General features: G+C 43.3%; 1 protein-coding gene across 1 annotated transcript in view; it reads left to right on the forward strand.

Annotated features, from left to right (window-relative positions):
- The window catches only part of RELL1 (RELT like 1), a 63,020-nt gene that overhangs the window by 17,659 nt on the left and 27,795 nt on the right, over nt 1-17,566 (forward strand). Inside the window, exons 2-3 of the mRNA XM_072737894.1 lie at nt 12,404-12,628; nt 14,986-15,057. Of these exons, the coding sequence (XP_072593995.1) occupies nt 12,404-12,628; nt 14,986-15,057 (297 nt within the window). The remainder of the gene's footprint in view (nt 1-12,403; nt 12,629-14,985; nt 15,058-17,566) is intronic.

Below are 17,566 nucleotides of genomic sequence, written 5' to 3' on the forward strand. Positions count from 1 at the left end.
TTGGGTTTCCTCACTCTGACCACAATTGTGTGCCTGGGTGATGTGCGTTATAGTGAAGGGGGTGGGGAAAGTGTCAGCAGGTGTGTCGTGGTTCTTCTGTCTGGCTCATTTCCCTGCCTCTACCTAGTGATGTCATATTAGGCCACCGATTGATTTACTTGCAAAATGAGGATCTCATCCACCCTCTTGGCTACCTCCCTGGGATTAGAGGTTTCAATAAAGTAATGACTTAAAAGCTTCAAGTGTCCTTAGGGTGGGAACTTTTATATCTCGTATGGTGCCTCTAGCTAATGAGTATGATTGAAGATTTTCCTCCTCCTGCACCTCGCTTTCTTTCCCTTCCTCTCTCCTTTTTCTGAAAGATTTTTAGATGCCATGTAACTCACAGTGTTAGTACATACTACATTTGTGCCAGCTATTGAATTGCTTCTAAGTACGATACTTAGGAATAATATGAAAACATAACAGCTGTGAATAAGATGCTTTTCAACAGATGGGAGTTTTCCTTTCACCTTTATAGTTATGGAGGGTAAAACAGCATTACACTTTCGAGTGATCTTTTGCCTCTGCAGTTAAAAAAAATAAAAAAAAAAAAGATTTTATTTATTCATGAGAGACACAGAATGAGAGAGAGAGAGGTAGAGACACAGGCAGAGGGAGAAGCAGGCTCCATGCAGGGAGCCCGACGTGGGACTCGATGCCGGGTCTCCAGGATCATGCCCTGGGCTGAAGGCAGCGCTAAACCGCTGAGCCACCCAGGCTGCCCTGCAGTTAAAAATTAATACTGGGTAGTTTTATGCTGCTAGATCTTTTTTAAAAAATGAATTTATTTTAAATTTCATTTTGCTCTAACTGGTTGTAATCATTTTCTATGAAGATTTTTACATTAAAAAAAGACGCATGCTGATTTCAGTATTCATCATACATAGTAGGGTCATTTAGAGAGAGGCAGCCTTTTTAGGGTTTAAGGGTGTTAACAGTGGGTGGGTGTGGACCTGGGCTCTAGCCCAGCTCTGTGGTCAGCTGGTGATGGTTTAACCTACCTCTTTACGGTGAGGTATGTGTCATTGGATGAAATTTAGGGCCACCTCCACTCTTCCAGGCCCCATGAGACCGTGGCTAAGAGTGCAGGGTCAGGGGGTAATGAGAAGACCTACCTGAACCTACAGAGCCCTGAACCATGAGCATTGCTTTTGCTTACACCCATCTTGAAGACCCCAAGATGTGCCCTGCAGCTTGGGGTCCGCTGGGGGCTCTTCAGCCTTCCCTGCTTTGGAGCTGTGGTTGGTGGCCTCCTCGCCTGTGTCCCAAGGCAGGAACCGGCAAGTTGACCTCGTTCTAGTCTGGGATGCGGTCAGGTCAGATGAGCCTTCTGTTGTCTTCTGAATGCAGACGATTGTTTGAAGGACTCTGGAAGGTTTAGGAACGATCCAGATGTTGAGAACCCTGGCTTCTCTAAACAGTGGGATCCTAGAGTTAATCCTCTCTCAAGGAGCATCTGTGGGGTTGTGCCTGTGGCCTGTGTTCAATCTTTTGATGCCCTTGGGGAATTGTGTTTGGTCAGGGAGTTCTGTAGCCTTTAAAAATAACTTCAAGTGGTGAATCCAACACAGTTGTGGAGAGTGCTAGGGACTTTCTCTGACTCTGCAAAGTAAGTTTTCCCCTTCTAGTTTCAGTTGAAACCTATGATGAGAAATATTTACAGTATCCATCATTATTTTTACGTATCTTTGTATCTTGATATTAACCTTACCTTAGTTTTAATCCTTTTTTTCCGATAGCTACCTGGGGTTCAGGAGTGATTCAGTTTTGCTCCTCAATCTCCTGCCTTTGCTCCTCAATCTCCTGCCTGTCAAGAACATTTGTTCCCTTTTTATCCAGCCAAATTCGAGTTTTCTTTTGAAACCTAACGTAAAGTCCCTTTGCTTCCTGGATCACACTAATTGCTTCCCTTCCCACACCTATGGTACATATACAAAGAAACGGAAGCTGAAGGTTGGGCTGTGCTCCAAACATTCCTTTGTGAGTAATTGGGATGGAAATTCAAGTGCATTTTCCCGTTAAAAATAATAATTAGGGGGCGCCTGGGTGGTTCAGTTGGTTAAGTGTCGGACTCTTGATTTCGGCACAGGTCGTGATCTCGGGGTCCTGTGATTGAGCCCCATGTTGGGCTCCCTGCTCAGCCGGGAGTCTGCTTCTCCCTCTGCACCTCCACCCAGCTCATGCACACTCTTTCTCTCATTCTCTTAAGTAAATAAATAAATCTTTTAAAAAAGAAAAAAAAATTAGGCTCCCACAAAGGGAAATTTAAAATGGATAAAATGGGACTTTGTGAACTTTTTAATATAAAAGTTGAAAGAATCATAATGTGGGTCCTGGTATACTGATCATTTAGAGTCAACATTTTGCCATATTGCTTGCTCACCCTGTCTACCTAGCTATCCATCTGTTTACCTACTTCCTTGCTGGACTATTTGAAATCAAGTTGCAGACATTATTACATTTCTCCCTAACTACCTCTATCATGCCTCTTGTGGGATTAAGGACTTCCTTCTACGTAACCACAATACCATAATTATACCTAAGAAAATAAACAGTAACGTCTCTAATACTGCCTTAACCCAGTTTCCTCAGTTGTCCTCAAAATATACTTTATGGCTGTTTTGAAATTTTTTATTATTGATTAAAATCTTGAGCAAGGCCCCAGTCATCGTTTACATACTGTATTTGGTTATTTTAGTTTCTAACAAGAGCCAACATTTAGCCAAGTACTGGGGAAGGGAAGAAAACTTCTTGGCCTCTGGCAATATTTTGAGATCTTTGGCTGCTTGTCCCTCCCTGTCTCCCTGTCCCACTCTTCATGCCTGCCTCCAGATCCTGGGGTGCTCCTCCTGCCCTGGGCCCTCTGTTTTGGCATCTCCAGGGGGCAGCTGATCTCACACAGGTATTAACAGAAACCCCGGGCACAGCCTCATTTTTCAAGGGACCTCTTAGCTGAAGATTTCTGTAGATTGAGGATTCATAGCTGGGCGTTGGTGGTGTATGCACATCCTGCAGAGGAAGCTTCGAGGCCTCTCTCTGTCCCCCAGGTTGTCGTTGCTGCCCAGATCAGAGTTCTGTGCTCCAGTGTCATGAAGCACTGCAAAGACTTTGACAAAATAATGGTAACTGAGTGACTGTACTGTATGCATGGGGAAGGATTTTGTGTCATGGGTGGGTGGACCCTGGGCAGCTGGGTCCTATCTGGATATCTCCTCCCTGCCTGGGCACAGTTTCGGAGTGGGGGAGGGAGGGGCTGGAACAGCTGTTTATCTGGGAGTTGTTTAGAAGTTGGCAGCTGCCTTAAGTTTCACTACAAAGTTTAGCACTTATTTATATACTGACTTCCATTGTCTTCCCGTCTCAATCTAAGCTCGTTTGTTCTCCCCCATATATTTTAAGCTTTTTCAATTTGTCTGCGTGAATGCCGGGTCTCTATAACTGGCAGTGTCCGGGGATGGTCTTGAAGGCTCTATGACTTGGGTTGTCTCTGTAGCCAAAGATAGAAATAATTTGGGGATGATTGAGTTTTGTAGAGTTTCCTTTGCATTTTGCCCGTTGCATGAGTGTATGTAGTTGATTTAAACTGTGTTTAAACAGTTAACTTAATAAAGGAGGTTGTTTTGCAGAAGCTAGTAGGTCAGTCCTGCTCAAGTGGGCAGGCTGGTCAGGAGCCCCGTCCTCAAGCACCTGGCTGGGCTGCATGCAGGCTCTTACCAGCTTTTAACTGGTGTGATTTGGGGCAAGTGACATACCCTCCCTGAACCTGTGATTCTCCTCCTCTAAAAGGACAGTACCTACCTCATAGTGTTGTGACCTGCTGAAACTCTACATATGATAGACCCCCCCCTTCCGAGGTCTAACGAAACACATTAATTTTTATGCAGCAAACTCATTGGAATAGAGATTGTAAATAGCCTCGTGTGAGATCAGAGCAGGTTTTGCCACCAATGAGTCTGTCGGATTTAGTTTTTGCTATGGAATGAATCCTAAAAGTGTTTGTTCTCAGAGCTTTGGGGATTTTGCCTTGTGGACACAAGAGGGCGGGTGGACTTGTGTTTTAATCACCAGTCACACTTTGTGGATAGGGCTGGAGAAGGTTGGGAAACCATGGAGAACCACTGGCTCCAGCTCATGATTTTTCAGCTGAGCAAACTGAGGTCCACAGAGGTAAAGTGACTTGTTCAAATCACAGAGGTGGCTATTTCCCTTTTAGGGAAATGTACGTCTATGGATCTTAGTAAACTAGACCAAAAATAGCTTGCTCTTGGGCACTGTGATTTGAATCTTCACTAAAAACAAAATAGGGTGTGTATGTGTGTGTTTAAAAGCGATTTTCCAACCAAACTCTGTGGGTAATCTACATACTAGCCAAGTGCCTTTTTCATCACAGAGTTGTCGGGTCATTCTGCTGAGAAACCCTAGATTCTGAGACTGCATACCCTTTCCTGATAAAAGGGGAAGGATAGCTTTCAGAAGCATCAAAATGTTCCTTGGTTGGAACAAAGCTGCTTGGGAGAGGTCACAAGGACCTCCTTATCTGTAGTCTCTGGTTATTAGCTTCGTCTTCCCCATTGTCTAGCAACCTTGAGCTATGCCCACTGGGTTTGAGGAATGCCATTTCCATGCTATTCCTTCTCGGCTCCTGTGACCACTGAGGTCATTTGGAAATACAAGTATTATTTGGAAGCAAGCTAAAAAAACTGCTTTTGATTTTGTGGATTGACTTGGAGCCATTCCTCAGACCTCTTCCTCAGTTCCTTGCCATCTGCAAGCTTTTTATATCAAGTCTTCTTTTGTGACTTTCTTAATGGGATCTTGGCAAAATGCAACACATTTGAGTGGGTGCTCAAAATGCAGTGAATTAACCAAAGCCGGCCAGGTAGGAAAAACCCAGAGGAGTTTGATAAACGCTGGCTTTTGTTGGATGTTTTTTACTCGTAATATTGTGGAAGGGAATCACATTTATCAGTGAGAGCCAAGAACTTTCTGCTTCGGCAGCTCTTGCTGGGCATGGGGCAGCTCGAGATGAGGCTGGGTCGACCTGGGTTGTGGCCTCTGTCAGGTGAGCTGTGATGTTGGAGAGAGGAGGGAAGTCAGAGATGGGGGACAAAAGGCAGTTTTGTAGTTGTTCTTCCCATGAACCTCTTTGGAATCTGGCATTGGGCATTTTCAAAACCTGTCCTACTTCCTGCTGTGCTAATTGGAACCCACAGTTTTGAAGTTTGGGAAGCCTTAACCTAAGTTCTAAAATACCAGAGCAAACCAGCATTTCGCATGTAACAGAAAAGTAATTAAGTGATGAAATATTATTGAAAGAACCCTAATTAAAATATACCTCAAACAGGCATTTGTAGTTGGATGGTGCCCAATGACAAGTCCTAGTTTTACATGCCCAGAGACCAAGGCTTCCAGAAGGTAAGAGGAAACAGTCTAGAAGCAGGCAGGAGCCAGCCTGTCTGGTTTAAATCCAGGCACTGCCACTGGGTAGCGGTGTGACCTTGAGAAGGTCATCCTGCCTTCCTGTGCCTGCTTTCCCCATCTGGAACATGAGGATATACCTCTATGTCCTAGGTTTATCATGAGGATTCAGTGCTTAGCTCAGTGCCAGCTCCTAAATGCTCTGCAAATGTGGTGGTTGTCATTGTAAGTGGTAATAGAGATGTGAACTACTCCGAGCCACGTCTCTCCTGGAACACCGTCTCTTCTGGAACACTGTCTCTTCTGGAACACTGTCTCTTCTGGAACACCATCTCACTCAGAACCATTCCCCTCCTTACCATGGCTCTGTCTGCTTTCTGTTCTGACTCTGGTTCCTGGTCCCTTACTGTGCTGGGCTTTCCAGCTTGGATGGACTTCTCCCTATGGGTTATTAGCCCAGCTGGAGATTTGGGGTATGCCTCTGGGCTGTGCCCTGAATGCCAGTGCCCTGTCCTTTCATTGTCCTCTCCTATCCCCTCAGTCTCTGGCCAGGCCTCCCTGTCTCCACGAGCTGCTCCTCTGCCCGGCCGCCCCCTGGTCTCAACAGGTGTCATCTCTTCTTACTTATTGTGAGAGAAAATGGAAGATGTCATGCACGTTGTTCCCTCAACTTCTCCAGCCCACTGTTGGGGGCTCTAACTCTCAGACCCGCTGCTTCAGGAAGTAGGGGGTTGGTTTTTGTTCCAGTGTTTGATCTTTCTTCTTTGTATGGAAATCTTCTCAAGGCTATCACTCCATATTCTTTCTCAGTCTCTCCCTCTTGCTCCTTCTGTATAGAAATATGTTGGATTAGGGGTGCCTGGGTGGCTGAGTCGTTGAACTCTGACTTTGGCTCAGGTTGTGCTCCTGGGGTCCTGGGATCAGGTCCCACATCTTCTCCCTCTGCCTATGTCTCTGCCTCTCTCTCTCTTTCTGTGTGTGTCTCTCATGAATAAACAAATAAAATCTTAAAAAAAAATGCATTGATTTCAACCAAATCAAAGCAAAACAAAACACCAAGTAGAAATTTCTTCCTCTCAGCTTCTTTTTGCTCCTACTGGGCATCCAGGAAGAGTAAACTGAGCTCAGTCTCTATTCTTCAACCCAGGGGATCTAGTCTTACATTCCAGGCTACTGAAAAACTGTGCCCTCCAAGGCCATGAAGCTCTCCCATGGATCGTTTTTCCGTCCTATTTGTTATTTTATTTGTTCATTGTATATGTGTATGTATTTTAGGATTTTTAAGTTTATTTCAAGAAACTACAGAGAAGCAGGATGCAAGGTACAACAAGGAGAAAGTTAAAAGAATTCCAGTGGCTTCCTAAATTAGAAACTAATGGTTTCCCATGAGTTCTTCTACATTGCCTGATTCGTCTGAGCACGTCTCAATTCTTTTTCTAAAGAGCCTTCTTAGGTTGTTTGTTTCTTGTTTCTTTTTTTAAATTGTGTTAAGAACATTTAACATGAGATCACTCTCTAGACAAAATTTTAAGTGCAGGATAAGTATTGTTAACAGCAGGCCCATGTCGTAAAATGTGCCGGAAATGTTACATCCGTGGAATGCCAACTACCCACTTTCCTCTCCCCCACTCCTGGCAACCACCGTGTGACTCTCTGGTTCTATAAATTTGACTCTTGGATGGTTCATAAAGTGGAATCATGCAGTATTTGTCCTTCTGTGACTGGCTTTTTTCATGTAGCATAGTGTCCTGCAGGTGCAAATATATACATTGTCACATATGGCAGGATTTCCTCTTTAAGGCTAAAGGGGATTCAGTTGTCTGTATACACCATGGTTTCTCTATCTGTTCAGCCATCAGTGAACATTTAGGTTGTTTCCATAGCTTGGCTACTGTGAATGATACTGCTGTGAACATGGGAAGCAGGTATCTCTCGAAGATCCTGATTTCAGTCCTTTTGGATAAATAGGCTCAGGGGGACTGCTAGATCACAGGGTAGTTCTATTTTTAACTTTATGAGGAACTACCATATTGTTTTACATAGTGGCTGCCCCATTTTCCATTTCCTTCCTATTTTAATTGCTCTCTTGCAGCATCTGACCTCGCTGACTGCTTATCCCTTCTGGAATCTCTATCCTCCACATTCTAGAGGAGAGCCCTGGCTTTTCTTCCTCAGCTTCCTCATGGAGTGGAACCAGTTGCTTAATGGATATCTTCCAACTAGTCGTGGAAATATGCTTACCTTTCCATAGGCTTAGCTTTCCATACGCTTACCTCTATCTCCACATGTTCAAAACTGAGCTCGTGATATTGTCCTCTCCATGCCAAGTATATTGCTAAGGCTGCTGGAACAAAGTACCACAAACTGGGCGTCTTAAACAAGAGAAGTTTATTATCTCACAGTCTGGAGGGTAGAATTAATTCTAAGATCAAGATCGGCAAGGTTTCCTCCTTCAGAGGGCCACGAAGAATCTATTCCATGCTTCTCTCCTTGTTGCTGGTGGTTTGCTGGCAATCTTTGGCCTTCTTTTGCCTTTGGAAGCATCATCCCATCTCTGCCTTTATCTTCACATGGTATTCTTCCTCTGTGCCCACCTGCCTCCAAATTTTCCCTTTTATAAAGTCAGCAGTCAAATGGGATTTGAGTCCACTCAAATGACCTCATTTTAATTTGATTATCTTTGTAAGGACCTTGTCTTTTAGTAAGATCACATTCTGAAGTACTTGGGGTAATTCAGCATTTGAATTGGGAGGAAATAAAATTCAACACCAAGCAAACTTCCTTTTTTTTTTTCTTCAGGTTATTTCCCATCTCAGAGAATGGCATCTATGTCTGCCATATGACTCATCATGCAGAAACGTGGGCATTATCCTGATCAAGTCACTTGCCCTTCTATGAACTTGGGGTTCAGAGCCCATAGAACTTAGAGGCAAAACTTTGGAATAGGAGCCTTCATAGCAGCATACGTTTTCAAAGGGGTCTTTGATTCCCAACTGACAACCTCTGCTTTGTCTTTCTACCACCTTGGTACAAAAGTAATACATGTGAATTTTGCAAAATTGTAGATAAGTATAAAAATAAAGTTTAAAATTATCCCATTCAGTTACCTGGAATCATTTAATATTTTGGTCATTGCTTTGTACGTTTTATGCCTTTATGCATTTTTTAAAATAGTTGAACCATTCTGCAAGTAAGATGTTGAATCAAGCTTTTCGTTTTTTTAAAAAGATTTTATTTATTTATTTTTTAGAGATAGAGTGAGGGAAGGGGCAGAGAGAGGAAGAGGGAAAGAATCTCAAGCAGACTCTGCACTGAGCAGGGAACCCAATATGGGACTCGATTTCAGGACCCTGAGATTATCACCTGAGCCAAAATCAAGAGCTGGATGCTTAACTGACTGAGCCACTGAGGCACCCCTGAGTTAAGTTTCTTGAATTCAACATCGTAATTTCAGTGTTTTCTCATGTCTTTGCAAAATCTTTATGAATAGTTTTAAATGATGCGTATTATTCCATCAAATGGGTAGACAATGATTAAGTTAGATATTTTGTTATTCCACTGTCAAACAGTTAGGTTTTTGCCATTTTTTGACTTATAAATAATGCAGCAACAACTCCTGCTATGAATTTGGGCTCAAACAGTTTGTTTATAATTCAGATATGATTCAACTGGGGGGTAAAGGAGAAAGATGGCCAGTGTCTCTAAACAAGTTATTAGCATAAATTGAAGGAAAGCTAAATTAACCTAAGCTAACAAATGTTTTTAGGCATTATTTGTGAATATTTACTTTGTGATTTTAGTTGCCTTAAATTTGAAGAGCTTCTTGTGGCTAGTGGATAGTCCAGTTCTGTCAAGCTGGTGACTAAACACTTTTACGACGCTTATCTCTTCCTAAACATTCTTCCAAGTGCTTTATGTATTAGTATATTTAATCCTTATAATGACTCCATGAGTTAGTCTTCTGGTTACTTTTGGTATATAATAAATCACCTCAAATCTTAGTGGCTTAAAACAAGAGTCACTCGTTTTGCTTAGGAACCTCCAACTCGGGCAGGGTTCATCAGAAACGGCTCACGTTTGCTCCACGTGACATCAGCTGGGACCATAGAGCCTACTTCTAGGATGGCTCATTTACATAGTTGGCAAGTTGATGACTATCATTGGTTTCTTTTCTTGGGGACACTTGGACTTCCTCACAGCATGGTGCCTGTGTTCCAAAAGCAAGTGCCCTGAGTGACAGGAAGTGGAAGCTGTTGGTTTCTTAGGGCCTGGAGCTTGGGAACTGACAGAGCATCACTCCAACATACTCCATTGGCTGGGCGGAGCCCAGAAGATATATTCAAGGGGAGGAGATACAGACTTTTCCATTGGAAGAGAATCAAAAGATTTGGGGCCATGTTTTAAAATCATTATAGAAAGGTACAGTCATTTGATTTTGTTTCACAATGAGGAAACTGAGGACAGAGCAGTTAAATAATTTGCCCAAGGTGACATGCCTAGTAGGTGGCCACGCTGTTATTTATGCCAGGCAGTGTGACCTTGTAGCTTCAGTGCTATATGGCATCTCTCTGTAATTCATGTTTCACTAATTTAGATTCATATCTCCTTCAGTTTTTCCATGGTACAGTAATTACATGAGATTAAGTGACTGATACTGTTTATAAATCATGGACTCTAAATATGTAGTGTTTGCAAGGGTTTGCTGCATGTCAAATTAATGAAGACACATTCTCAACCACCTGATTCAGGAGGGACTGTTGGCTTCAACTCCGAGCCTCTCCGCTTTCCTCTGTCTTCCTAGTGCCCCCCAAAGAGAATTGGTTATCCCCTCCAGATTGAAACAGGCCGTGACTCGGAGTAAAACTCTCTCAGTCTTAGAAGTTGTCTGCTTCAACTATTCCTGTTGCATGGAATATGTGTTATTAAAAAGGAATTAATTAATAAGACTCACTTAGAATTGTAAAGGGCGTTAAAGAAAGGTTCCTGGTTTTTACTAAAATCCTAAATTGGATGACATATTTGCATATGGTTAGGGAAGTGTGTGTGTGTGTGTGTGTGTGTGTGTGTATGTGTGTGTGTGTGGTGTGGGTATGTGCTTCCCTTTATTTGTTCATCCATTTAATATATTGATTCCTGGAAGAATAATCAGAAAAAAAATATAGGTTATCCCCAATTCTAGAGATTGTGTGATAAAATAATGAATGCAACCTTTTACAAACCTAAGAAACCAACAGTTTCCTTTCCTGTTCAAAGGTAATGGGTATTTCCACATGAACTACTGATAGCCCTTTGTTGTACAGCCTCTGGTTTGCAAATTGGGCTTCTGTCGAATACTATTTGCTGCAGTGATGAAATGTGGTTATTTCACACCTTCTATTTGCCCCATACGATCATTGCCATGAAGATTCTTTTTTTAATCAAAATACTCTTTGAGAGAGCTTGTAATTAAATGTATCTAGTTTTCCAGTTTCTGGGTTTCTTAAGTAACATCAGGAATCTCCCTGATGCAGAGAACTTCGTTTCATCATTTGAGAACCTGAGTATTCCAAATCATGCCACTTCATTTCGATCAAATATGACGTTTTTCTTTACTCTTCGTCCTACCTGACCTTCATTTGATAATTCTCTTCTCATTTTGTGTCTGTGGGCTGGTACCTTGCTGGTTTTCTATGTAGTTGGTTGGCTCTTTGTCTCTTGTCTTTGTTGATCATGTCTCCTGATGTCCACACCAGGTTCTCTGCTTCTCTCCTTCCTAGAGAAGATTCAGGTCCCCATGTGTAGGGACCTCTTGGGACCTGTTGGCACCTTTGGTGATAAGTCCATGTGATACTTGGACATGTCCACAAGCAAATTTCTCCTTTTCTTCAAAAGATGCCCCCTTCCTAGCTGCCCTATTTTTGAAGTCATAAACTAGGTCCTCACTGTTAGCTTTTCTCCTGTTGCCCTGTGTATACTTTTGACCGCATTTCTCTCAGTCTGTGATGATCTGCCCACGTGTTTTGTTTAGGGATCATTTCTGATGTTTCTCTACATGCTCTAAGATGTTGTTGGCCAAGTCATGTTGTTTATCACTGTATCCACTTCCCAGCCTTATGCCTTTCACCTAATGGACATATGATAAATTTTAATTAGGATAAGTGAATGAACAAAAAATGCATATGCTTCCATTTACATGTTTGCACCCCAGGCCCAAATCTTGACACCATCCTGTACTTTTCTCTCTTTTTCATACTCTAGATCTGTCAATATACTAAGCCCTTCTAAAACATAAGCTCCATGAAGACAAGGATCTTTGTTTGTCTTACTCCGTGATATATCACAAGTGCCTCAGATGGTACCCGCTGTGTAGTTGAGCATTTATTATGTTGTAAAAATGGTTCTAAATGTTTTATGTGCATTTATTTCATCTTCATAACACCCTAGAAGGGTGGATAGGTTCTAATTAGTATGCCCATTTCACAAGAAACTGAGGCCTGGAGGTGCTAAGTTATCGCCCAGTGTTGCACTGCTGCTGGGTGGTGGAGTCAGGACCTGAACCCAAGGCACCTGGGTCCTTGCTCCTAACCACTAAGCTTAGGGAAGGCTCTAAGGCCACCAGATGATTCTATGTTTATTTTGTGCCTGACACTTCACCTGAACTCTGCCTGCTTTCCTCACCGTGTGGGTACTGCTGCAGATGAAGCAGCAGAGGCTGGCTTGAGAGGTTTTAAAGAAATGCCCCAGGGTGGGACTTAGTTTATGAGTAGCAGGGGCAAGATGGGAACTTGGACTTTTAGCCAAGCCTGGCCCTCAGCCTGTGCTCTGTATGGCCAGACCCGCTGGTCTCTGCATGGCCTGGGTTTTGGGAGCAGACTCCAATTTGATGTGAGCGTTTCCCAGGGTCCTCAGGCTTTTCTTGTCCTGGGCAGACATCTGATGCAACCATGTGTATTTCTTTCTGTAGACATTGGTGGCAGCCACACATTGCACTCCAGGACAGAGACGACCCCGGCGCCCACTAACAATACTGGGAATGGACACCCAGAATATATCGCGTATGCCCTTGTCCCTGTGTTCTTCATCATGGGTCTATTTGGTGTCCTCATCTGTCACCTGCTTAAGAAGAAGGGCTATCGTTGTACAACAGAAGCCGAGCAAGAGGTGGAAGAGGAGAAGGTTGAAAAGATAGGTAAATACTGGCAGTCTTTTTATGGAGATGGGGGCGCGGATTTCTTTTCTTTTCTTTCCTTTTCCTTTTCCTTTTCCTTTTCCTTTTCCTTTCCCTTTCCTTTCTTTCTAATTTTATTTCTAAGTAGTCCCCACACCCAGTGTGGGGCCCGAACTCACAACCCAGAGCTCAGGAGTCACATGCTTTACTGACTGAGCTAAGCAGGTGGCCCAAGTGAAGGTTATTTTTATTTTTTTATTTTTTAAAGATTTTATTTATTAATTTATGAGACAGAGAGAGAGAGTGAGGCAGAGACACAGGCAGAGGGAGAAGCAGGATCCATGCAGGGAGCCCTATATGGGACTCCAGGATCACACCCTGGGTGGAAGACAGGTTCTAAACTGCTGAGCCACCCAGGGATCCCCTAAGGTGATTTTTAAGTGAGAAATCGGTCACAGATACTTTCAGCTCTATGAAGCAAAATTATCCATTTTTTTCCCCTCAGAGTCAGAGAGAGAGAGAGAGAGAGAGAGAGAGAGAGAGAAGGGGGAGGTGGAGGGGCAGAGGGAGAGAGAGAGAATCTTAAGCAGGCTCCATACCCTTCATGGAGCCCTTCAAGGGGCTCGATTTCACAACCTGAGCTGAAATCGGGTGCTTAACCAACTGAGCCACACAGGTGCCCCCAAAATGATCCATCTTAACGCTAGGTGGTACGGTGGTGTGTCAGTCTAGATTTTGTAGTAACCACACCTGGAACCTGGCTTTCACTTATTAAACACCTACTAGCTCATTACTTGTGGCTCTGGGCAAGTTACATATGCTCTGGACTTCTGTTATGTGCAATTTAACTGGAATTTAATCTTAGTTAATTTAATGCCAATTTAATTAAAATTTTAATTTGATTTAAATGAGGACAGTAATCTCCACCTTGTAGGATTATTGTGGAATTTAGAGAGAAGATGCATTTGGTGTTTGGCACCTGGGGCGACTCCGTAAATATTAATCCTTACTATTTTTATTAAAAGAGAATCTAATAAGGGGAAATTTAAATAGCTCTTATCACTTTTGTGATATTACTTCTGCTGGGGGTGTTCTATCTTAAATCTATGTGATTGGAATTTATATTTATTAAGTAAGTAATGGTGTCAACTGTGCAGTAAAAGTATGACAAGAAATGGTGCCTTAGTATTAATTTGAGGGTGTCTTACCTTTTCTTCTTAATATGGCGTTGTTAGGTAGTGTTTGGGAAAACCCAAGAGATAAAATGCTGTTTTCTCCATAGATGTTCTTTTCAACATTCTTTAGGGACGTTTCCTGACTTGGGCCATGAGGAGTAGTAGCTAACCTTCCATATCTCTTTCAGTTCTTCAAAGGGCAGTTTTTGCAGAAAGGGACCTTTGGAGTCAGTCACCTTTCAAGAGAACCCAAAGGGCAGAGCAGAGCAGAGGGAGCTTCTTCATTCTTTGCCAGCCTGCTGGCCTGTTGGTTTTTCCCACCCCCACTGACCTTTGAGGCAGAGAGAGAACCCGGTTGCAGGATGAGTCATGTGTAGCTCATGAGCAAACCAAAGCTGAGTGTTTGTCAACAGAAAGCGAGCCTCCTCCTCCCCTCCTTAACAGATGCTCTGTAGGCTGCCTTAGCAGTCAGCGTTTGCACTGTCCAACCAAATGTGCATTTTCATGGAGGAGGAAGCTGACTGTGGATGGAGAAGCCACTTCTCCAGGTACACGAATAGGACATTGCACACCTTGATTTGTTCTCTGTAAATGAGGGTGTGGAATATTTCAAACCCTCCCTCTTCCTTCCTCCCTGAAATTACACAGTTTCAGGGTGGAGGTTTGATTTTTTTTTTCAGAGATGGTCATATATACAGAATTTCTTAAAGTAAACCATGTTCGTGGGCAAACAACTCACCGCAGCCAAAGTTTAGGTTATTTGGAAGTGTGTTTAAACAAAAGAAGAGTCTTCTAAACATGGATGAATAATTACCCGATTTAAAAAAGAAATTCATACTCTATATAGTGTGTCTTCAGTTAAAATAAAATCCAAGGAGGATCGTATGTTTTGATTAACTATTTTCTTCCCATTTCCCCTAAAGGTTTAAGGAAAGGATGAGGGAGGAATGTAGTAATAAGGACTGACATACATGCATGAAAGTGAGTGGGTGTTTGGACTTGAGAGGAAGTTGATGGATAATTCTGGTCCTTGGTATGCCAGGGAAGTCACTATGGGCTGTGTCAGGCATTTGGGGGCTGAAAGAAGAAAGCCTCGACCCTTAGCGCCACGGCCGAGGTTTCTGGGGACTGTTCAGTGAGGTCTCATTGACTTGACAGAGGTGACCGAGTGTAACCCATTGTCCCCTCCTCCTTCTCTTTCAGAGTTGAATGACAGTGTCAATGAAAATAGTGACACCGTTGGGCAGATTGTCCACTACATCATGAAAAATGAAGGTATGGATGTTTTGGTGTTCGAGAACAGTCTAGTATTCATGTTTTATTGAAAACACTGCTTCGAAGGGTCAGAATTTGTATGGCCTGTCTTGTGGATCTGGTCATTGGCAACACCCTTTACCTAAGCTCACGAATACGTCCGCTTCCAGATTATCTGATCATGAGAGTTTCGCAGAAGTGTGTTTTCGAAGAGTCAGTAGGTCTAAGTGTTGCAGAAAGCCAGCCTTGGGCTCGCCTTCAGATCCTGGCCTCACCTTGATTTGGGGAAAGTCACTTTACCTCATGGAACCTCCATTGTCCCCTCCATCAAAGGAGGGTAATAAACAACATTTACCTTGTGGCATTGTTGTGACGTCTTGCACATAAAGTGCCTAGTATAATAGGCACTCAGATGCGGTGTATTATTTTTTTTGTACTTAAAAAGAAATGAGGTAAAATACACAAAACATAAAAAAGTTGTCATTAAATGTACAGTTCAGTGGCTTTAAGTATGTTGGGAGTGATGTCCAGCCATCAGCACGGCCTAGTTCCAGAAGGTTGTCCTGAGGCCAGGCTGAAACTCGGTCTCCGTTAGGTGGCCCCTGCCCAGGCCGCTGCCCTTCCCCAGCCATCTGGTGGCCACCTGCTGCTTCTGTCTCTACGGATTTGCCTGTTTGGTGATCTGCTCCGAAGTGTTCAAACTTTTAAAAAGTTTAACCTTTGTGGATGGAACCATTTTTTCCCCTTTGAAGTGTACTCTAAATTCCGATCTTCTGGAATAGAGGATGAATTGAATCTTGATTAGATAAATTAGGGTCCTTGTTCCAAACACTGGCTGTTAGCTCAGTAGGATACCATCACAGAGGTGCACATGGTGAGGCCCTCGGACACTTTTGGAGTGTGTGGAACTCCTTGCCCACATCGCCGGTAGCTGCAGATCGCCCCACTTTGGGGTCCTCCTGAGAATTGAAAAGAAAACATTTTCCTTGGGGCTCTAGTCCGAGCTGACTGCTGCTGTGTGCGCTGATGCAGCCAAGTCATTTGTCCAAAAGGTAAAATGCCTCTGTGCTGCTCAGTAAATATCTGTTCCTCTGCCCCCAGCCCTTCCCTGGGGGTCCCACCCTGATATCCTCACTGTCAGTGAGATCATCTGCCCGGCCCAGGCTGTTGGTCAGCATTTTTGATTGAGAGAAAACGCAATTTTAAATGGTTCAGCATAATTTTCCTTGTTCTTTAGAGTGTGCTTATGTGCATAATCTCATTTAATCCTCAGGATATTCCTCTAGAGTTGGTATTATACCCATTTTCCAGGTACAGAAATGAAGACTTCTAGTAGTTGAGTTCACATGGTTAGTCAACAGCAGAGCCCTGTGTGAGTCTCTTTCAACTACGCAACATCACCTCTCCTCTCTTGTAATTTGTAGCATCCAGTTTCTACAGGATGTAAAACCAGATAATCAGCCTTAATAGAATGGTGTTTAAAATAGCAACAAAAGTGATTGGAACACTTGGATTTTGCTCTCCATCCTCCAGAGACCTTCCTTCAGGGACCAGTACTTGGTGATGCTATTCTTCAACACTTGAGGGTGCACATTTCTTTTACATAAAAAGTGGTTTTTAATTTGTACAAGAAATACACAAATATGTTCTTGGCATGGAAACTTCAGCCATTACAGAGGTACACAGAGTGAGGCATGGTGTGCCTTGTGCATTGGAAACTACCTCACATGGCTTGGGGGCCCTTGGGGACTTTTGGGCCTGGGGTTTCTAAAAGCTTGGAGCAATTGCTAACTTAGTGAGTGTGGAGTGAGGTGGCTTCCTGACTGTTGAATCAGAAATAAGTAAACCAAAAACTTTGTAGGAGCTGAAGTTCTTATGTACAGCGTCCTAGGATGCACTGTTTGCTGTGTGCCAGGCCTGGTCTAAGGGCTTTCTAGGGGCCAACAACCTTACAATTCAGATACTTGGTTCCCATTTTGCAGCTGAGAAACCGAGAGGCTCATAGGGCTTGGCTAATGCGAATATCACATGCCAGCAGCTGGCAGGTGGCAGGTGGCAGAGCTGAGATTTGAACTCTAGCATCTGACTCCAGGGTCTGTTCCTAACCACTTGCTGTTACTGTCTCTTTCCTGGTGTCAGGAGGGTGGGACAGAAAGCGTCTTCCTTTCAAGGGGATAAAGCACAGATATGATAGTTGATGAAACTCCTTAAGCATTAACTCATTAAATTCTCAAAACTACCTTATGGAGGCAGGTAGGCCCTTTTGCCATCCTATTTTGCAGATGGGAAAACAGAGGCCCAGAGTTCATACAGCCAGTGCATGGCAGGGTGGCGCCCATAGTGGGCCTCTTCTCTTCATGGCAGCAGAGGAGAAGCGTTTGATGCTCTGGAAGAAGTATGTTGTGTAATTTCCTTGCCTCCCACAGTTGTTGGTGGAGAGGTCTGTCCTTTTTAATTTTCTTTGTTTATTATTATTAGTGTTTTTTGAGGTAGGCCCCGTGCCCAGTGTGGAGCCCAATGCAGGGCTTGA

The sequence above is a fragment of the Vulpes vulpes genome, chromosome 14 (genome assembly GCF_048418805.1).
Source record: "Vulpes vulpes isolate BD-2025 chromosome 14, VulVul3, whole genome shotgun sequence".
NCBI lineage: Eukaryota > Metazoa > Chordata > Mammalia > Carnivora > Canidae > Vulpes > Vulpes vulpes.